Source organism: Nyctibius grandis, chromosome 13 (assembly GCF_013368605.1).
Source record: "Nyctibius grandis isolate bNycGra1 chromosome 13, bNycGra1.pri, whole genome shotgun sequence".
NCBI classification, from domain to species: Eukaryota; Metazoa; Chordata; class Aves; order Nyctibiiformes; family Nyctibiidae; genus Nyctibius; species Nyctibius grandis.
The window spans coordinates 11,163,105-11,185,712 of NC_090670.1; the positions used below are offsets into that span (position 1 = coordinate 11,163,105).

At 45.0% G+C, this 22,608-nt stretch overlaps 1 protein-coding gene across 2 annotated transcripts in view; it reads left to right on the forward strand.

The window, feature by feature from the left end:
* LOC137669658 (gamma-aminobutyric acid receptor subunit beta-4) overlaps nt 1-22,608 on the forward strand; it is a 73,775-nt gene that overhangs the window by 21,354 nt on the left and 29,813 nt on the right. For both annotated transcript variants that reach the window (XM_068411874.1, XM_068411875.1), the window contains exon 3: nt 5,913-5,980. In XM_068411874.1, coding sequence (XP_068267975.1) covers nt 5,913-5,980 — 68 coding nt within the window. The remainder of the gene's footprint in view (nt 1-5,912; nt 5,981-22,608) is intronic.

The window sequence follows — 22,608 nt, forward strand, 5'->3', positions numbered from 1 at the left end:
AGTGGCCAAAAGTGTAATGTCATGGTATGCTTTGCTCTTTTAAATCCAACAGATGTCATGGAGTGACCTGCTAAGAGTAGGGAGAAAGCTTTGATATCATCCTTTGGATATATTTGTTCCTGGCTGTTGTGCTGAGCCTGGCAAGCTTATTGCACAATATTGGCTGCAGGTGGGGGAGAGGTCATGGAAATAAGAGTTAAAAGCACAGGTGGAAACAGGGTGGGAGGATGTTTAATGGATATTTAAACTTAGATTTTCTTGGAAAAGTGTAAGTAGGTTCTTAAGAGACCCTGCTGAACTCAGCACTTCTAGGTGTCACTGCAGATCAGAGATGCTGGATTAAAGTGGTTCCAGGAACATTTCTGGTTTCATGATATGTGGTCAACTTTTCTTGCTCCTGAAGCAATGTTAACACTTACTGAGTTTGTGCTTGGTGCTGTACCTAGCTAAAAAAAAAGGAAAAGGACAGGAAAACTAGTGTTGAGAAACTTCTTTGTGATTTGGCTTGTGTAGCCTGCTGGGATGGCATCTTTTAGACATTCTCCTATTAACTGCTGTAGCAGAGCCTCAGTCTTGATCTGTGAGCACAGCTGTTATGCAGATAGCAATTTGAACTCCTCTTACAGTCCTCCTATACGGTGAAAACTCAGAAGCATTTCTGTTCTCCATGTCCTGGGGGTAGGTATAGACTCTTCCACAGTGAATTTGTGTCCTGATAGTAGGCTGGCATCTGAGTTATCTTTTGGGTGGTTTAAAAAACTATGACCCAGGACTAATTAGTCTGTCAGCTGAAAATTATTCAAGGGTGTTTGTTTTGGGAGGGACAGAGTAGGATTTCTTAAGAGATTGTATGGTTGCATCCAGGCAGCAGCTCCACAGCTAGTGACAAGCCTCGTGCTGAATGTGCTGCCTTCTGCACCTCTGATTACCTGGGAGATCTTGCCTCCTAACTAACCATGTCTGTCAGCCCTTGTATAACCAACTCATCGCTGCACGTAGCAGTGACGTGGGTCGTGGTTTTAAGTAGTAAACACAAAGCCAGGGTGCCCTGAGGTTCAGTGTTGTGAACAAAGCAGAGGCAGTGGCTTGGGCAAACCATTTTCTGCAGAAAGAGCAAGTAGGTACTGAACAGTTCTTCCTTGTTCAGGAAAGTGGGGATAAGACTGAAGGAGTCTTGGGCATCACTTGGAGTGAAGTCTTGGGAGTCAAATTACAGACTGTGTGCTTGTTGTGCCTTTGGCAAGCCCGAGAGTATCCTAACTGCTGATCCTGTGTGTGGGGATCATTGAAAAAGGCAAGCAAGGCACTGCAGTCATGTAGCTACATATATCAGCAAACCTTGCCCTCTTCATGCCTGTCTATATCGCCCTGCATTTGCAGAAACAGTTCTGCCAACCAGTGCAGAGCAACCTTGTCTGGGACTTGCTGTTTCTGGGCTCTAGTGCCACTGCTGTCCTCTGACTTCTGGAGAGCTGTGGATGAGGAGCAGGGTTTTGCATGGATAGAGTCTTATGCCTGTGGGTATTTACCATTGCAGGGTAAGGCACAGACCTGTTCTATACGTAGGTTTAGTGTCTGAAACTTCTGATTTTCTCTGGTTTGCTTTTTTTACTCAGCAGAAGACCTTAAAGCAGCTTTCCTGCTTCTGCAGGGATCTGAGAGACTGATGATGCCACAAGCAGGGTGCAAGAAGGGAACGCTGGGGCTCATGCCCAAAGCTGCCTTGAATAATCTTCCCTCTTGTCCAAAAGAGGCAATGCTGAACTCCTCTCTCTGCGTGCAAGATGCGCTCTAATGGCAAGAGCTAGGCTGCCCCTTTAATGTCTCTAACCTCCTGCACAAAGTGAGCAGCTCCCAGGATGGGTGCAGTGGGTTTGGAAAGGCTTCTGTGGTTTTATGAGTATGCTCTCCAGGGAGGTTGCTTTTTCTTTTCTCTGTACGGTGACATGTCATCTTTGCTTCAGTGGCTGGTTTCTGGATACCGTGCTTTAGAATAAAGATGTAGACAAATTGGCAAAAGGCCAGAGAAGAGCAGCACTAATTGTCAGAGCTTTAGAAAACGTGACCTCTGAGGAGAGGCTGGAGAAATCAGACGCATTTAATCTAGGCAAGACAGTGTTGGGGGGGAGGGAGAGGGATGCAATGGTTTCTTGGTACGTAAAAGCTGTTGTTAAGGAAGGATGAGTGATTTGTTCTTTCACTATCATTGGGGAGAAATGATGAGACAAAACTACACTTGCACTGCAGAGAAGGTTTAGTTTGGATACTTAGGAAAAGATTTTAGTGCAGTGAAATGCAGGAAGAGATTGTCCAGGGGAGCTGTGAAATTTCTGACACTGGTGGTTTAAAGAAACTCTGATCTGCTTCCATGAAAGGTGTGGGCTGTGCAACCTCCCAAGATCCCTGTTAGTGACTCTGTTCCTGTAGTTTAGGCTAAAGGGTAGGTTTGAGGCTGATGCCTGTCCCTTAGCAACCGCAAGCCTGCCAGCATTGCCAAGTTCACGTGGTCAGAAATGCATGAACCAGACTCCTTAAAGCATTATCCGTAGTCCATAAAAACGGTGTGGCTTCAGTGGATGATAATATAAAGTAAGCTCTGTTTATCTGCCCACTGTTTTTGAGTCTTTTTGGCTATGTCTGTATTGCAGTTGGAGATCTGATGGCAGAGAAACCCAAGCTTGCTCTAGTCTAACCTTCTTGGGTAGGAGTGAAGAGAGGGTAGCTTGGACCTTAGTACAGGGCAGTTGCCCAGGGAAGCATCCACTGCCTGGAGACCTATTACACTGAATTTTGTGCTATTGTCTTTGCTGTTCTCTGCAGCTGAGTACCAGGCTGAGATCTGGAAGAGATGTCCTGATCCAGGCTTCCATCAACTCTGGCTCTAGTGCAGGCAGACACAGGCTTGGAAACATGACCCTGCAGTCATGCCATAGGAATTACTTCTGTAGCGACAGGACTCTAGGTTCTGGGGCTTTTAAGCATTATAAAATGTGAAAGTCATAACTGGTTGCTGGGAAAATATTGCAGACTAGCACAACTTGTTCTCTACCTTGCCTGGTTTTATGTTTGACAAGTATCACTTGCAGAAAAAGGACAGGTTTTATTATAACTCTTTTGTCTGCTTCCCTTGCAACTTCCCCAGTACATTTTTCACAGGCATCAAACTACTTTCAGGACAAAATGTGCGTGATTTCTCCAGTGGTGGTGAGAAATGGGGACGTGTGAGAGTGCTGTTCACTGGTGAAAGTGGCAGAATTTCTCACACTCCCTCACTCGTGAGCTTGCCTACAAATCTTTTCTAGGCATAAGCTTTTTCTTTAAGGGGAGAAGGTCTAGTTTTTTGCACCCATTGGCAAGGCACAGATAAAAGCATGGACCTTTAAAATCAAGTTTGCTTCTTTTGCCTTGTCTCAGATCCACAAATGCAGAGTTCTGCCTTTTTGGACACATTTTTACAGATGATGTTATCCCATATTTTAAGTACCCTACTTTTGTATCCCTCTTCCCTGAAGCTATTAACACTGGCAGAATTGATGTCCTTTGTTTATTTTGTATACTATTTTGTGTACTGCCTGAATGTTGGACACCAGCCAGTCTAGTTTTTCATTGGGCTGCAGCAAGAGGTAGGGCATGTTTTTCCTGTTGGCTGTGTACACACTCTTGCATCCCTGTCCTGAGGAGACTGCGAACCAGTCTTCACAGCAGGGATGGAGAAGGTGAAATGGCTTCTCTGTGATCAAGCTAAGAGTAGGTCCAGTAAAGGCAGGACTTTGCATACCTTCCTCTCTGGAGCACTTGTATGACAATAATGCTTCTGCCTGTGGTTTGATGGGCACACACCCGAGGGTTTGCAAACAAGCAATGCAGCTTCCCACTTGCCATGCTAGATGGGGCATACAGGTCTCGGCAGTGCCCAGAGTGGCCAAGAGGAACATTGCTGACTGCGCATGGGAGCTGGGTGCAGCTGAGCCCAGGCTGACGGGGAGCGGTGTGGCTGATCTCCACTCCAGCATTTGTCTTGGAGCTGGGAGGCCTGGATCTTATCCATGGCTCTGACACTGAGTCACTGCATGACCTCAGGCACTCAGATACCATGGTGATGAACACAGCACAAATGTCTAGACAGATAGATTAGGTTGGATAGACTTTGTATTTGACAAATATTTGTATATCACCACTCTCAGTGCTCCCCTGCTAAAACCACCCAGCCTGGTGGTTTCAGTGGGTCTCCTGCGCAGCAGTGGTGGAAGAACCACTTTTTGCACTGAGGAAAGAGGGGACACATAATCACAGTGACACAAGTGCTGGTGGTGACAGAGTGGAAGCAAAGCAAACAATAGGGCAACTTGGAGGAAACAACACTGCATGGCAGAAAGGCTCAGCGATCAGGAGCTGGCTTCTTCCCAGCTCTGCTGCAGCCTTACATGTGGCCCTGTCTTTCCTCCTGTAACCAATTAGTCTGTAAGATCCTCAGGGCAGTGGTGACTTCTTCCTCCTGCTACAGGTTCTATCACAATGCCCTGATTTCAAAAAAAGACAAACTGCCAAAGTAAGACTTCCTTAAAAGCTTTCCTGTGCCACTGTCACCTCTGGCACAAGGAGAGTCGGTTCTCCCTGGAGTGACTCTTTGTTATTTTCCCACCTGGTTCCCTTGTGAAAGGTGAACATAACAGTACAGCAAAGATGTGACTAGGAGGGTACCTGTGTAGGGATTCTCAGAGGCTCTGCAAGGTCTTCTGGGCACCCCTGATGAGTGAGGGAGCAAGGAGTGCTGGAGAAGAGCACTGCCCCTTTAAGGAGATTTGCATAGCAGGGCCTAATTACAGTTGTTGATTCTGATGTTTTCAGTGTTGTTCATATTCCATTAAAGGATAATGCTGCTTAATTTGCAGCAGAGGGTCTTGGTTAACAGTGCACCCAATCACAAGGCAGCCCTAATGACACTACTTCCCTACTTCTAGTAACACATAATTAAAAAATCACTTCATTTCCAGTTGTGTAGTTCTCCCCTCTCCCCCAGTCTCCTAATTACTTTCTAAGCCATTTCATGATTATCTGTAAATATTTCGGCCCTTAGATCTACTAATGAGTCCATGGAAGAGTTAATACCTTGAGTGGCATAACTGCTTGCCATTCCCTTTCTAGTACTGCATTGCAAGGAATCATTTTCCACCTTGCATGTGCGAGAAAAGGGGTTTTGCTCACAGTGGGATTGGGTTTGTGCTCTGGCTGTGGGGATGACAGGAGAGGGGTAGCACTCAAACTACATCTCAAGCTACAGGAAGATTTTTTTTGCTGGTTTTGGTAGTGGATGTGTATCTCTCTGAAAATTATTTTATGTGGCTTAAATACCACTGAAAGGGCTGTCCTGTTGCCTGGCTGGAGGAGCTGCTAGTCAGAGGAGCTTAGGTACAACTGGGTGTGAGTCTGGATCTAGCTGGGATGCCCACACATCTGGAAGAATTGGCTGAAATGGCTGATTTCTGCCCTGACTAATGATGTGATGAAGGAATGAGCTGGAGTATCCTTCCTGCCCATGTATTGCATTGGCTTGATTGCTCTGTTCTTTGTATGGTCAATCAGTAACACCTTATCTAACCCCACTGGGAGCCTACTGATGGTCTCTGAAGGCATTATTTGGAATAACCAGAGTTAATTGTATAACTAGGGGTAATTAGCTTATAGGAATTCAAGAATCAAGCTTAGGCTGCACTACATCTAGGGGTGAGTTTGTAAGGCTGGGAGTTAGAGAAATCTACCCTAATCATTTGAGCACATGTGACTTGGAAATCCTTGATACTTGGGGAATATGAGGCTGCTTCATATCCATGCATTTCTAGGCAATTCTTTAACAGCAGATATGGGAGAGAAGAGCCTGAATATGGTCCTAACCCAGATCATTTGTGTTTCAGGTAACCCTGTCACAGTGGGAATGAGCATCCATATCTCCAGCATTGACCAGATCTCTGAAGTCAACATGGTAAGTTTGGAAAGCAAAAAAAAAAAAAAAGCCTAAAACTGTTCTTCCATTTTCTGGTTGAGATGTGCTTCCAAGACAATGGCTTCTTAGAGCCACCTGAGATCTCAGGGTGCACTTCTGAAAAGGAGGGTAGTCATACCCCTGCTTCCTTCACTTCCTACTACAGATCTTCTCTGCAGCTGGGAAGTTGTTGGAGGAAGAATGACATTTGTTTGGTACTGAAAAAGTTCTTTTTTTCTTCTGCTTTGGACATAAAATTTTGAGGGGTGATGGGAACTCTGATTTAAGACAGAATTCTTCCTCACTAAAGCATAAAGAATTCAAGGATGATTTCTCCATGTGTAGTGTGATGAAATAGAAGATCAAACACTTAATTGGGCCATGGAAATAAGGGTTTTTTTTCCAAATTTCTTTCTCAACATATAGGTCTCAGTCTGAGCCTTGCTCCTTCCATCTGCTGAGTGGCCTCTGTCACTGGGAGTGCCTGTCAGTTGTCCCCACATCCTCAGCCCAGCCCCAGGCTGAAACAGTCCTGAACTCACTGAAAAACACTTGCAAGACAGGAATGGCATGTGGGACCTCTGTGGTACACACCTACCCCTGCTGGTGGTACTCATAAGGTGGTTGGACATGCTGAAAGACTGTGGTTCACTTCCTAATGTGGGGTAAATTCTAGCAGGGTTGGTGAACGTCTATACCGGCACACTGAAGTATCCCTGGTGTTATCTGTGAACATGTGGACGGAGGATCTCTGCAGGCATCTCTGGAGCTAGTGGCATCTTATCCAGAGTGGACTCTCATCCCTTATCCTGCTGTGCTGGTTGCACAGCCACCTCTCCAAGCCATCAATGCTTATGCCTTAAAAGAGTGGATGTGAGTTGTATTTTTTGGTTGGCACAAAGACAGTGGCGGCTTTACAGTCAGACTGTGCCTGCAAAGTTGAAAAACTGTCAGTGGCTTTTCATGCTTGCTGGTGGTAACTTGGCATTTCTTTGGAGATTTGTATGGAAAGGGAGGCATCTAATGGAGAACTGGTTTTGGGTGGCATTGATAGACCAGAGCTTTTCATACTGCTGAGAAGAAAAAATTTAACTGCTCAGATAGCAATGGTTTGGGGTGAAATTTTTTAATTATTTTGGTCGTGGTTTGGGTACATAACCAGGCCTGTGCTATCTGCCTCTTGGAAGCCCTTAGTGTGCCCAGCAGAGGACATGGATTGTGATGATCATTGCCTAACCTTGCCTTCCTCCCTCCTGCCCAGAGGCTTTTCCTCCAAACTCCTCTCCTTTCCAAGAGGCTGAGTGGAGTGGAAGGCTAGTGGGGACCTCCTGGCAGCAGCTGTCCTGTTCCTCAGTTCCTGACCCATGCAGGAGAATCCTAGGCCAGTTCAGAGCTCTTGCTGTTCAAGTCAATTAAAACCTTGGTCTCCCAATGCTCCTGTCCTATTTATCTGTTTCTGGACTCTCCTGCCCTGTTTCTCTGGCCCACCAGCTATTCTGCTGTTGCATAGCGGGGAGGAGGGGAAGTGAGACAATCTGAGTAGTTGTTTTGGTTTCCAAACTGCTTGAAAATCCTGAATGCGTATGTTGATATGACCCAGGGCAAAGGGCCAACCATGAAGTTCAGGTTCTCATATGGAACAGTTTCTTCTGCAGACTCTCTGCTATCATCCCACCATTACCATAATTATCTGCATGGCGTGTTACACCTCAGTCTAGTAACAGTGACACTGGACAGTGTGTACCGTTGGAAGTTCAGGCACAGACCTATGTCCTCATTGCATTGAGTAGCTGTGCTTGAGGTTAGGCTCTACTTAGAAGTGCCAGATGGCTTAACCTAGTTCCGTACATCTTGCCTGCAAGGGCAGAGCTCAACTTTGAGTCACCTCCTCCCCCAGTCTCATCTTGGACCTGAGTTTTCCTATGTGGTGAACCAGCTGTCACCCTCCTTACTAGAGCCAGCATGGCTGTAGCCTGTAGTTTAAGACCCCAGCTTGCACAAACTTGACTATGAGGGAGTGAGGGATTTGGTTCTCAGCTTACCTATAACAACTGCCTTGGTCTTCCTCTATAAACCTGAAAAGACAGATGAGCACTGCAGAGGCTGGTTCAGGATGAACCTCCTGCTGGAGATGTGTCCATGGACTATAAAGGCTGATCAAGTGCTTTGTCATACACCTATTGTGAGCAGCTGTGACCAGGCATGCTGTGTCCTAGGCTAGTAGCCATCCTCTAAGCAACACTTTTCAACCCTTGCCATGTGAATGCAATGCTTTCCCCTCTCCAGTGAACACCTGCTTCCCTCTGCTGCAGGATGGCTGGGGCAAATGTGTATGCTTGTGGCTGGGGAGAAACAGCAACAATAATATCTCTGTGGGGTGCATGGGAGAGCAGGTTTCCTGGCATGGACCTTCATCCACATGCTGCTCTGGATCTTGCAGAATTTGGGCAGCACTGTTGATGGACATTGAGTGTTTTGATGGTTGTGGCATGGCTGTAATCAGGCTGGGCACCAGGCACTGTCTGTGCCATGCCTCTGTTGATACTGCAAGGACATGTCACTTCTGGGCTTTTGATTATCCGTCCTGGCTCTCTGTTTGACTTGACAAGCATAATCTCCTGCCTATCCTTCCTACATATGCTGGGGCGGAGTGGGGGGGAATGGGGGACAAAGTGGTTATATGTGAGAACCTACTCAAAATCAAGATTTATAAGCACTGTGGTGAGGCAGCTTCAAAAAGGGGTTAAAAAATCAGAATCATCTTAAAAAACAAACATTTAGGGAGCAGAAGGGTTCTCATGTGATATAAGTTTCCAGGCTGAAGGGATTTTATGTGCATCATTCTTCTGTGTGACAGATGCCCCGGGGAAAAGGCTATGTCTTACCCCTGCTCTGGACATGGATACTGGCAAGAAAAACAAGGCATTTTTTGGCACTATGTGTGATTGGGAAAGGGACTGTGCAAGGAATAAATTAAAGGCACACAAGTGAAGCTGGGTTGTCATGGCAACCAAACAGCTTCTATTGTTCCACAAGGAGTGTTATTACTTACTGCCCCTTGTAGGATAATTAATTACTCCTCAGACATCATTTTGGGAACAGTGGCCCTGGTGCTGGGAGTGGGCAGGCTGAGGAGAGCCCCCAGCTCTCCCATACCTTTCCCTGGGACTCTTGGTGTCTGCTGGCTGTGTGATGGTGGGGAACAAGTGCTGTCAGTGACTAGCCGTTGTGTGATTCAAAAAGTTGTTTTCCACAGGAGTCCAGCTGGATGCAGTGCTGTGGAGGAATACAGCTCTATCCATAATCTAAGGAGCACTCCTTGCATTCACTCCCATGGGAACTGTATTCTCAAAAGGATGACAATGTGACATTTCAATCCTGGAGGTTACAGGGCTCTCTGCAAAGGCTCTCTGCAGTTATGTCTTTATGCTGGAAGTTCCCAGACAGTCTGATATACATAATGCTTTGTGGCTGCCTGTACATGCTATGTGTTTCCTGGTGCCTTGCTGTACAGAAGTGATGCATCTCCATCTCCTTGGGTGCCGTGTCCACTCTGCCATGGTACAGGTCAGAAGATGGAGTCATGCCAGGGTGCAGGGTGTTCATAGGTGCAGTGCTGGCTTTGTAACTATCTCCCAATGATGAGGGACCAAAACTACAGTCCTTAATTTAAAAAGATGGCACCTTCTTGTTCATTGCAGCTGCTGCCTGTGTGTGGCCAGCCGTATTTTCAAGCTCACTTGCTAGAGTAATGCTTTATTACTGTGTACTCCTCTTAGCCTTGCTAAGCAACACTGAGCTGCAGCCTCTGTTCTTGTCAGTGATTAGAAGGATTATTTGCTGAGCCAAGATCAGTGACATCAATTGAAATGCCTGGGAAAAGATACCAGGGGCCAGGCCAAATAGGTATTGGGGAGGGAGCATTTGACTGGCAGACCCTCTGGGAAGTGCTGATCCATGAAGATGAAAGGCCTAACTGGAGTCTTTTCGTATCCTGTATGAATTTGCAAGTTGGGGATTTAAAGGTAGACTGAAAGGATGTTGTTCAGGAGCTCAGAGAATAAAAGGATGGCATCTCCTAGTTCTCCTTAAAGGAAAGGGACTGGATAAGTTATCTGTTAAATGCCATTTTGCTACAGGTGGTTGAATTGCAGTAAGCACATAACAACATGCAGGTATTTGTTGGTGTAAAGTGGTACTTAGACAGTGCTATGTTCAGACCTCTTAGTATGGTACCCGAGTTATTGAGGAGTCTAGCAGTGCTTCTGCCCCAGGAGAATGAAGAGCACTGGCAGTGTGGAGCTCAAGTCACTCCGCAGCTGAAGCAGCATGTAAGTTTCTGTCCTTGTGGTACGTGGCCTGAATGCTACCCAAAGTCACTATCAGCTTGACAGTCTGGTTCAACTAACCTGCTTTGGTGGATCCAGTTCTGATGGCATCCAGTATCAATGGCTTCAGAAGGAGCTGGAAGACTTCCCCCGCTCCTGCATGTCCTTTCAACAGACAGCTGAGGAGGCCTGTTCAGGTTATATTATACTTGCTGCATGGTGGGACTAGAGGCTAATACTTCCACCTGTAGCCTTCTCCCTCTGTAGGTAGTCTTTGGGGACATATTTTTCTAGTACCAGGCAGTTCAGACTCCCTCCAAGCATTAATGAGCTATTTCAATAAGGAAAACAACCAGAAGTTTTGTATGCATTTGAAATAAGAGATGGTTACTCTTCATAACGCTTCAATTTTCCTGCCCTACGATCTGTGCAGTCCTAAACCTGCTCCCTCCCATGTATCTGCACACCATAGACAGCTCAGAGCATCCAGCCGTTACAGTTGTGATTTCTTTGTGGCTCCTATAACTTATTCATCCCAAGATGCTCTCCTACATCTGCAATAACATTATTTCAGTTTGTTATAGCACTAGCTTTAAAGTTTTATAAACCTGGTGACAAGTTAAAAAGTTACAAAAGGATTGTTGTAGAGGGCTAGTGTAAGACACGAGGCTTCCAAATTGAAATGTTTGCAGGAATATAGATGTTGAAGAAATGATGCCTGTGGGATTGGCGATACCTTTTGCTGGGGGACAGTCTACAGTGCAGATAGGTTAGAGGTTGGTGCAGGATGCTTGGCAAAGCTGACCTTGATGCTTTGCTTCATTGCTTCCTGCTCCCTACTCCTGTATTGCTTGTTGCCACGTCTTGTCAGAGTGACCACACTCGCGCTGGCATACCGCACTGGATCTCTTGGGGGTTATGGAAGGAAGCATCAAGCTTTTTCCCAACTTCCCAAAGCTTGCTTGAAAAACAAGCTGTCTTGTTAGCAAAGTTTTCCCTGTTCATGAGAGAAGTAAAGCATGTCCCAAGAGAGTGATGAGCTGCAAGGGTTTTAAATTGGCTTTTAACCCAAAAGAAAGTGGCTCAGGTTGTGTGTAAGGGTGCTCTTGACCAGGACAGTTCATCCTATAACCTGTTATGCCATCATCAGTGCGGCATCACTCTTCTCACTATGTCAAATTTTCCATCTATTAGGCATGCTTGAAATAGCCTTTGTAGCGGAATCTGTTCTGATCAGGCTTTGCAGTTCTGTTTTCACTGGAACATGAATATGCCCTGACTGGTTGAATCTCAGTTTCAGTTTAACCCATGTACAGTAATATATGTGCTTGACTCTGCTGTGTGCTGGGTGTAGCTGATGAAAGAAGGCATTGTGGATGGCTAGGCTCCATACAAGAGGCTTTCGTTGGTACACAACACAGCAGCCTCTTAGGCTGTACGTTCTCCTGGTCAGAGCTCTTGACCTTTGGGCCCTTTCAAGAAAGGGGAAGGAAAAGGCAGGAAACATGTATATCCATGTAGGATTGCTGATCTGGATGCATGATGTCCAATCCATTCTAGAACTGTTCTGACAGTCAAATTGTGTATGGAAAACCTGGTTTCCTTGGGGCTGATGCAGCTTTGGCAGTAGCCTTTGAGGACCCTCAGCAGACCCTCTGTATGGCTGCAATAGTGGACAGAAACAACTTTGTAGCAATATGCCCCTGAAAAAGATTTTCCATTCATATAAATGTCTTGAGCTTTAAAAAAGATTTTTAAGAAGAGGTTTCTACTATTGTACTGTACCTTATACTACCATATATTATCTTCAAATATATCAGCATTTTTCTTATTCTTAACTGAAAGTGTTCTGTTTTGTTGCCATCTCTTTTCAATGGAGAAATGACATACAGATATTTCCCAGTCAGTCTATTCTATGTCCATGGATATCCAAAGGTTTTTAAAAAGCAAAGGTTAAAGCATTGAAATCCTACAGTCAGAGCTTTCTGGAGTTATATGCTATGAGATACAAGTATGACATGACGCTCCAGTGCCTTAAATGTTTACCTGTAGCCTAGGGTATCTCCAGCACTGTGACATTGTGGTATCTAAACTGAGGGTGTGTTGGTACATTACATCTTGGTATTTAAGGCTGCTGAATATTGAAGACTGCCAAACTATGGTAAAACTAAGAGGCAGCTTTGGTGCTGAGCCAATGGTGCTGCAGGGGCTGTAGTCTTGTTGGTTTGCTGTAGGTTCCTGGGGTGGTAGTGTTGCAGGTAGCAGAGGATGCTGTGGGGTCTTGGTGCTGTAGAAGGGCCAGATCCTTCCAGTGTGGTATGGTGAGAATGATACAGCTCTGACTTAGGGTGAGATATCCCCAGGCACTGTGCTGGCGTGGACAGGGAGGGGTTATGTGCTTTTTTTTTTTTTTCCCCATATGCTAGGGGCTTCTGTGTGCTGTGATTTAAACTAAGGTATTGCTGAGATGGAAGGCTTCTTCAGAACTGGCAAGTGTCTGTGCCTTCCTCTGCTGATGATTTGCTTCAGTACAACTTAGGTCATGCAGCTATTGTCACTTCAAGTCCTGGTGTGCAGGGCTGCAATGCATTGGATGGGTGTTTGCTTGGGAAATCAAACAGTGGCAGTTCTGTACATGTGAAATGGCATTTTCCTGAAGGGGAGGGTTACCGGGATATGTAAAGGGCAGTCCTGCACAACGGTTGTGTGCAGTGTCCTGTGTACACTGCCATCAGTTACATATAGTCACCTTGGTGGCCTTCTCACGTCTCTACTTCTCCAGCAATAGGAAGTAGCTTGTACATAATCACACAGCCAGTTGGCTAGCTGAAGGAATGCAACAGAATCTTGATGCTTTTTCCTTCTGCTAGAGCAATGTTTGGAGAAATAAAAGATGGTTGTAGTGGGGTGGAGAGTAACCTCCAAACAATTGTAGACATAGCAGCTTTGAGCTCGTCTCTTTTGCCGGAAGAAGGTACAACTGCCTGGTCTGTGGCTTATCTAGATAGATAGTAAGAGTAGAAATCTGAATTCCTAGAAACATTTTTGAAACAAAGCAGATGTCAGGCACCTATCTGCCATTCCTAGATTTGAGGTTACTGTGTCTATCCTTACAGTGGTGACATTCTGTGACTGCTGAGGCTCAGGGTGACTTTCACCAGCACTGATACAGACTAAAAAGTCAAGAATCGGATGTGGTTATCTGCTCACACCACATTATGCTTTCCTTGAACAGAAATCCCACTGATTGTGCTGAAATATCCCTTGGACAAAGGCAGTGCATGAGGACAAGTAAAGCAGCTGGCCTCAGGGGTGCTCTGCAGTGTGATGGCATGGGAGAGTGGATGCTAAAGTCTAAACAAGCAGTGGTCCCCTTTCTGCCCAAAAGACAGGGTTGGCCCTTCCACAAGAGGGTAATGTTCTTTCACAAAATAGTTAAGAATAAAGCAAACTTGTGCAGGGGCCTGAAGTAGTCCCCATTCATTGATTCTGAAATTGGTTGCAAAGAGATTGTCCCGGCTTAAAAACTAGAAAATAGGTCAGTGTGACTCATATGTCAATATTTACTGCATTTATGGCAACTTGTAGAAGGGAAAAATCTTATCTGCCTTCCATAATATTTTACAGATTATCCCATTCCCATGACAAAACTCTCCCTATGCCCTTGGTCCTGGTGTTGCTTGACTGCAGAGCCAGCCCAGTAAATTCACTACATCTTAGAGTCAAGTTGCTAAGTAACAACCCAAAGATCACCATACATTCTCTTCAAATGCTGTGGCCAGCTGAAAGCTAGAATCTGCACAAAGCACCAGGAATTCCTTTTGAGACAGGTCTCAAGGACTCAGGGCATGTGTAGCAGACAGGAGCCTGGTAAAGCAGTAGTCCTGTCAGGTCCCTGCCACTGTACTGCCTGGAGGTGTCCTCCTGTGAGAGGGGACAGCTTTATCACTTCACCTATAAAGGGGTCTCCTGTACTTGTGCTGAAGTGCTCTAATGTTTTGAACATTAATGATGTCCTTGAATGAAATATTTTTGTTGGCTGAATTGCATGATTTTGCCTCGTACATAGATCAGTAAATGGTGAACTGTGGAAACTTTACTGAAACAAGCTCTCCATTGAAGAAAGACTCTGAACTGCTGAACTAGAGAATGACTATCTGTACCTGAGGCTTTCTGTTCTACCATGGTGGTTTCTTCCTAGGGATCTTGTAGCATTCACATGATATGTTAATGGGAGAGTTTGCAGAAAGCTTTTTGTCTGCATAACTGGAAATTCTTGGTTATGGGAAAGCTGTTGGGTAGACTGGCTGAATCCTAGCCTAGACGTTGGGTTTTGTAGCATGAATAAAATGTGGTGGCAATGCTTGTTGCAAATGATTCTCCCTTGTGCATCTTACCATGATGCTGTTATCCCTAAGGAGCAGCTCTGCAAGTCCTCCAGTTCACAAGTTCAAGCCTCAGGAGGGCTGAGTCCACCATGCTCCTGTACTGAAAAGCAGAGTTCACGTGTTTTGCTCACTAGGCGATTTCCCAAGTGAGAACATTTTTGTGCTCTCACTGAAGAGGCTAAGTTCACTCTGCATTTCGTAGGTGACTCCACCCCATGGCAGGAGAGAAGTCATGTTGGAGAGGATGAGAGTCCATGGCTTTATAGTTTGCAGCATGCTTTCAGCTAAACAGTGCTATGTATTTTGATGCTCCATCTGTTCCTGTATCAGCCAAGTTATCTTTAGACCTGAACATGTCAGTGTTGTATGGTGGTGGTATGAACCACTTCAGCTTGCACCCCAGCATTCCTGTAGTAGTTAGAATTGCTACTGCAGAAAACTTTGCCCAGGATAAAATGTCTGTCTTTTCTTTTTTCTACTTAAGTTTTTATTCAGGTTTTTACACAGGCAGAACTCCCACAACCTTTATATATAATTTTTATATATATATTAAAAAGCTGTCTGTATTTGAGAGCGATGTTCCAAACTGCCACCTGTTTCAATAGCAATGCTGCAGCATTGGAGAGGATTACTGCAGAATGCTAAAGTATCTTCCTACAAGTGAAAGCTTCATCTGGTTTGACTGAAAACCAAATTAGATCTTGAGAATCTGACCTTCTGACATCCTGTCGTATATATGTTTAAAGCATCTAGCAATAGAGAGCGTACGTGCGCAAGAGTGCCAGCACCTCAATATAGAACCTAGATTGAAATACAAGTGCGTGCGTGTCATGTTGCTATTTGAATATGTAAATAAATGGGGCTATATATAACTCTATATGTTATGTACATGTTAAGTGAAGGTGGCAGATACGACAGCTGAATAGCTTTGCTGCTTCTGAATGCTGGTAGAGGCTCCCTACATGCTCCCTACATGTCCCATGCTTGCTCCTACCCCTCTCAGCCTTTCTGTTATCGCATTTTTCAGGCCTCTGGAGAAGATCATGTGTGGGGACAGGAGTTGTTAATATTCTGAGTCTGTGCTGAGTTGCTAGGCTACAGAGAAAAATGAACATTCAAGGAAAAGGGATGGTACAAGGAAGAGGATCTGCTGAGCTGTTTGGAGATCCAGAAAGGTCCTCTAGTCAGATGAAAAGGATCATTTTGGGGAAGGAGGGTGTGCGTGCATGTGGGATGAAATGTGAGCAGTCCCTTCTGCCCTGACATAATTGGAGTCTCAGGCTGGCTTCAGCCAGAAAAACAGCAGAGGAGGCAGTAAAAGGCAAGATGCACTGGCCCCTTCCACGTCACTGCTTGGAGGGCATGCACAGCTAGCCTACTACTGTATGTGCCAGGGTGCAGTGGGTCACCAGGCTGGAGTATGCCCTCTTACACATCCTTTGCCCCATCTTTGCAGGATGCACTGAGCTCCCATCTGAGGCTCTAGTGAAGAGGGAAGCAAACCCAAAACATACTCACTGCTTACAGGCTGGACCTCATCTCCCTTTTCCACTGCAGCAACCTTGCCACCACAGTATTTCCTTTAACTTCAGTGTGACTGCAGGGGAAGGCAGCCTGTGGTCTCTGTCCACAGGGGTCCATCCCCTTTGATGCATTCCTAGGTCATGGATACACAAAGTATTGGCTCTTTTATCCATCAAGAGTTTGCAACTAAAGCTCAAGAGGACTTAAGGTTTTACAATACACAAGCTCCTGTCCAAGTCTAGTTTTCTAAGTCCCTGTCTAGTTCCTGAACACAAACCCTCTTCCTTTTCAACTGTTCCCCCCATAAATGAGTGTCAGGTATTTAGCTGTACAGGCTGTCAGCCATCAGACTTACCAGGTGCCTTGTGTTCCACTCTTCTGGAAGGATGGCTTTGCTGTGTGCTCCTGTTCCTGTCTGCAAGATTTCTGTTCCCTCTCAATATTACTGGCTGTATCAGAACCCTCAGAAAAATTAAACAGTGCCTTTGGGTATTTTTATTATCTGGATACTTTATTTACCGAGCTCACATGGGCTCCCTGCCAATAACTTTCAGCCAGCTCTGCAAATAGAGCTCCTTGGCTCCAGGACTGTTGGTCCTGGTACTGCAGAGAGCACTCACTCAGCATGGACAGCAACTGCAGCTTGTTCTCTGCCATCCAGTTGGCCGTGAAGTCAAAGTCTGCTTGCCTGTGGACCTTCACAGCCTGCTGAAATCTCCTTTTTCTTCATGCATCCTGTAATAAGCTCGACTTGTTCAGCAGAATCTGGAGTGTTTGATACAGATGCATTTTGAATGCTATTGTCAGTTAACTACACTGCACCCGTCCATCAGGTTTATGATCCCACAGCCAAGACTTGGATTACTAAAGTGGAAGAACAATGGCATGGGCCATATTGTGTGCAGTGCTGCTGATGGCAGCTTGGACTGGTTCCCTTGGCTTCACCCTGGCATAACCAAGGGCAGACTAACCCATGGATGGAGACAGAGGTAGACTAGATCCATGGTGATACACTGTCTGGTCAGTACCCTTGACAGCAGAAATTGATTCCTAGAACAGATCAGTTGATACTCCTGTACTTTTTGGTTGTCCTAGCATGACTATACAGTGCTCTGTTCGTACCACATTTGAGACAGTTGATTGCTAGCCCTGTTCTCTAATGGTAACTCAATCTTACTGAGTTTGTCAACTTAGGGGCCACATATACAGCTACGCAGAATATTCATATGTAGAAGCAGTTACCCCAGTTACAGAAATGGGTCTCTGTGTGCAGGAGTCTTACGGTTTTCAGGTGCAATAGTTTGCATCCAGTTTGCTTGGGCTTGTTGGAAAGTAGGCCTTGTTCTTCAAACCACAGGGCTGCTATCCTCTACTCTTAGGAGACCATCCTTGACCTAACTGAACCCTATTGCCAGAAATATGTTCTACTCTTCTTCATTTCACCATCTCATCTGCTTACTCCCAGTTATTCTTCCTACATGATCAGACTTTGCTTTCTACAGTAAACAAACACCATTCTAACCTTTTGGTTAAGCCATTGTGTGCCGGCCTAGTTGAGGTGATTGTTCCACCCAGGACATGTTAGTTATCTTACGTCATTTAAAGAATGTTTGCCTCTGTCTGCCTCCTGGGAAATTACATCTTGTGGCATTTTTTGGAACCCGGAATATCAAACCTTCCTTCTCTAAGTTAAAACAGTGTCTTTAAAGCACTGTGTGCCTTGATGGTGTTGCAGAGAGTCTCATGGTTTCAGTGCTCAGAGCTGTATATACACCATCATATTCTGCCATGAAAAGTAGTAATATTGCTTCATTCATAACATGATTCTCCACCTATGCAGCCCCAAACCGCATTGGTGGTCTTGACTGCCACAAGCTCTATTTAATCTTTTTTTTTCCAGGGAGAAAAAGTAATTTCTGTTCATTACACACTTAGCACTTGCCTAGAGATGTGGGGATCCCAAACTGCAGCATGGAGGCAAGTTAGCAGCAGTGTCTTATTTCTACAAATAAGAGAAAATGAGGCATAGGTGAAAGTGCCCAAAGTCTCATACAGAACTAGCATTGAGTGAGCTGCAATTGATACCCAGAGGTGTTTTCCAGAGTACATAATTCCAATGGGCTACGAAGCACCTTAACTACTTTAATTCCCCATTCCTCCAGCCTTTTTTCCCTGTGATCTCTACTAGTCAGTGTCTATGAAGAGAGCTGCAGAACCTCTTCTGTGTGGGGTAGAGTCTGACTGGATTGGTGTCCAGTAAAGCTCTTGGCAAGGTGAAGAGGATGTTTCATTTTAAATATAAAAAAATGTACAGAGGAGTGAAAAGTTCTGGGAATGTTTTGGAGAAATTACATATTTCCGTTACCAGGTTGCTCCTGATAGAAAACCTGTTGAGTTTTAACCATTTGAAGTGAGCATCTCTCAGCAAGCAAGAGGTAAGAAAGTCACTACAAGGTGAAAATTCTCTGATACGTGTAGAGGCTGCAAAGCCCCTTTGAAAAGGTTTAGGGATCATTGCTCGTCTTCCAGCATCACCTTTCCTTTCCCTTAGCATAATCCAGTTTTCTTCACCCATCCTTTTGAAGGCTTTAGAAACTGGTATCTTCGCTAGTCAGTGTTCAAATGTCTCACTCAGATTTAATTTACTCTAATAACCTGGTTGTTGCATGTTTAATTAAATAAGAAATTATTATTAAAAACATTTTTGAGCTTTAATGGCTGCATATTAGATATGCCCATATGTGTATGCAGGAGCGCACTGGCAAGACATGCTGCAAGGCAGTAAGGGTAGTGCTGGGAAAGTAGGAAAAGATAAGTTGGGAGAAGCTAGGTGGGAGAGGGGAGAAGAAGAGGTGGGATACAGGCACCAGCACTGTCCCATGGCTTGTAGGTGTGCAAAAGGCACTTGTGTAGCATGATACATTAGTGCAGGCAAACAGTGGAAGGTAAAGGTAGCCTTCCTGAAAGCACCATGTTTTCCTGTCATGGGTCAGCAGAAACCTATGGCAGCATAATCTGTTTTAAATTACCAAGTGCTTCAAACCAGACAGCTTGTTGTAATGTAAGCATGCCCTCGGACTCCTTTTCACAGCTATGCAATGCATGATCATAACACTTCTCCGAGACTCCAAAGAGATAATGCATTAATGCTTGTGTGTCTCTCACTTTTCCTGGAAGAAATTACTCAGATGGGGACTTGCTGCCTGAGCTCCCTCCTTGTTTAAGTGAGCATCTTACCTGTTTTTACCTCTCCTGGTACTAACAATGAGTCCTTACCAGTTCCCAGCCCGTCTGTAAGTGAGAACACTTTCTGCCTGAAAACTGGTCAAATTCATGCATCACCTTTTTCTGAACTTAATGTATGGCCTTGCTTTTCTGGCCTTAGTTGGCTGTCTGGACAAAGCATGCCCTTCTGTGCTGGTTTGGCATGGGAAGGTATAGGAACCAAAAACGGGTTTGACCATTTCTCTTAAAGTGGTTCCTCTCTGGGAAAGACAATTTCTTAAGTTATGATGAGATGTGGAGTGAAAGCTAGCTGGTGATGCAGAAACGTGAAGGTCAAACAATCCTGATTTTGGGGGTAGAATGGGCTCCGGCTTTTGCCCAGCTACTAGTTCACAGGGAACCGAATGAGGAGACCAGACCAGCAGAAATGGTATGCAGTAGCTCACAGATTTTGTGGCTTAAGAATAGAAACTGCCTGGCACTGTTTTCTAAGAGCTTGCCTGAGGAAGATGTCATGCTGCAGGTGGTGATTTTGGGATTGCTGCCTGTAACACTAAGCAAGGTTGCAGTTTCATGTGTGCTCATAGAGCAGGTGATACTCATCCCTCTGCCCATCAGTTCTGGCTTTCTCCTCTTGACCTCTGCTTCCAGCATGACTGGGGCTGTTAAGCAGATGACATATGGTGCTGCCTCCTGCTCAGATAGGGCATTGATACACAGGCTCAGAAGTCTGAAAGCCTTGTCCACGGGCATATCAACACCCTCTTGGCTTAGGACCCAGCTAGGTATGTCCTCTATCTTACACCTGCAGGACCAGCACCAACCCGGGTGCTGCAGGGATAGGGCATGGCAGGAGAGAAATAGGGCAACAAAGTGACACTTTACTTGCACACCCCCAGTTGTTGAGGATATAGCTGATATCTGTCCCAGTTTCTGGACATGCATTCAGCAATTAAACACATGCAAATTACTACAAAAGTAGACCATGTTAGTGAGGGGAACATCTCCACGCAAAGTACTTCTCAGGTCCTAAAGAAAATGAGTTCAAGAGCGCAAAGACCTGCAGCATAGAAAGGCACAGAGCGTATCCTAGAAGCCAATGCATTTCTGTCCCCTTGCATTACTGGCAGAGAGACTGCAGGTGGAAGGTGCTCTTCCTGATCCCCAAGTCAGTGCTGACATCTGGTTATTCAAAAACAGGGGAGGTGGAAAGAGACTGTGGCTTTCTCACCTAAGCTAAGCTGAAATGTAGGGAGAAGCCAGTATCTAAAATAGTTGTCACTTTGTGTGTAACTGTTGTCATGCAGAACTTTAGACTTGTAAACTGGGCACTGGCCTGCATCAAAAGAGGAACTAAAAGCAGCATTCTGGGAGAACTCTCCCCATGAAAATTACAGTAAGTACCAAAGCTGCTGTCTCCTGCCCTAAGCAAAGGTAAGAGTCTGAACACACTTTGTGCTTAGAGCTGGAAAGACTGCTATCAGATATTTACTTATGTCAGATTAACTGGTGCATGTTAAGGTCTGGGACCCATTGATTTATCTGCATGGAGATGGATAATCCCTTATGAGAGCAAAGTAGCTTTCTTAAACAAGCTTGCTAAGGAAGAACCATGTCCGTATTACTCTGTCCTTCATGTGTTCTGTACATTTTACACTGCTCCAATTCTTTGCAACTGATTGCAGAGACATCCTGTCTCCTCCCCTTAAAAATAATTCCACTTATTTCCCCTACCCCCTCCTTAAAATGAAGCATACCTGAGGACTACTTTGTCCTTTAATTTCTCTCCCAAGAGTGACGGGAACAGGAGCTGGTGTTTAATCATCAAAGAAGTTGAAGCCAACAAACTGTTCATTAGTCTCTGGCAGTGGCAGCTTGGTTTTTACTAAGTCAGATGTTCCATTTTTCTCCCTCTTTCTGGAGCATCTTGGCCTTCCTAATGTTCTTTTGTGATCTTGGACAAGGAGACCATATGACATTTGCTTATATGGGGAAGGACTTTTATTTGGTTACTTCTCTAAAAGGAGGTGCTTGATCAAAGTCGGGGTGGAGGGGAAATGGGGGAAAAAATAGTCAAGTGGCACAGCTAGTGCTAGAGGCAAGTTGCAAAACCTCCTTTATCCTTCATGCCCAAAGTCATGCAGCAGCAGAAGAGCAATGTGCACTCTCCTCGGCAGAAAAGTTATTGCTTTCAGTACCTTACAAGTGCTTGGTGAAATACAACCTCCACTAACAGCCAGGAATAGTCACCTTCACTTTCAAAGCCCCTCAAAAAGGTATCTGAGACATTTGTCATCCACAAAAATGGACTAGGCACAGGAGACATCCATGTTGCCAGAAATACTGTATTCTGAGCAAACTTTTGACCCTTTCACATACGTTATTCCTTTAATTTCTAATCCTGGCTTCCGAGTCTAGTGTATCTCCCGATGAGCATGCAGGCTTCTGCCTCTGGACAAGTTTAGTACTGCGGACTCTATAGGTCACAGCACAAAGTAAAATGATCTGACCCAACCTGCCAATGATGTACATCTCTCAGGAGCTGCACTGAGGGTTAATGAAGCAGCCTGCCCGGGAGGGATGCTTCTGGTGACTTTCTGTTGGAAGATGGAGCTTCTGCCTTGTAGCAGGAGCTCTGTGTCCTTGGGCTATTCTTTCCTGTTAGTTCCTTCCTTTTATGATTTGGACTGTATTTTCCACACTGATGTCTAGATCTTCCAAATATACTGTTAAGCTCCTGACTTGATGCTTTTGTAACAGCAAATACCACAGGCTCTGTGGAAAGTTATTTCCATTACCTTGGCTTCAGTCTGTTCTTGTGCAGCAACCCATTGCAGAACATCAGATACTGTCATCATATGGCTCTGTTCTGTGTTTATCCCGTGCAACAGTTCTCCCACCTTGCTGTTTTGTGCCTCTGTCAGAGCCTTCTACTACTTTTTAGTGTAGTTATTTGTGTTCTGCATTAAAAGGGGGTGGGACCTTGTAAGCTTGAGTAGCATAGAGTTATGGTTATTAACTGACTTAATGCAAGCACTACAGGGAATTTGAAAAGAGTAAGACTGATTTGTACTTGTTTTAAAGTGATGTAAATACAGTAGAGAGCTAAACTATGGAACTCACTGACACAAGATTTCAGATGCCAAAGGCCGAATATTCTGAG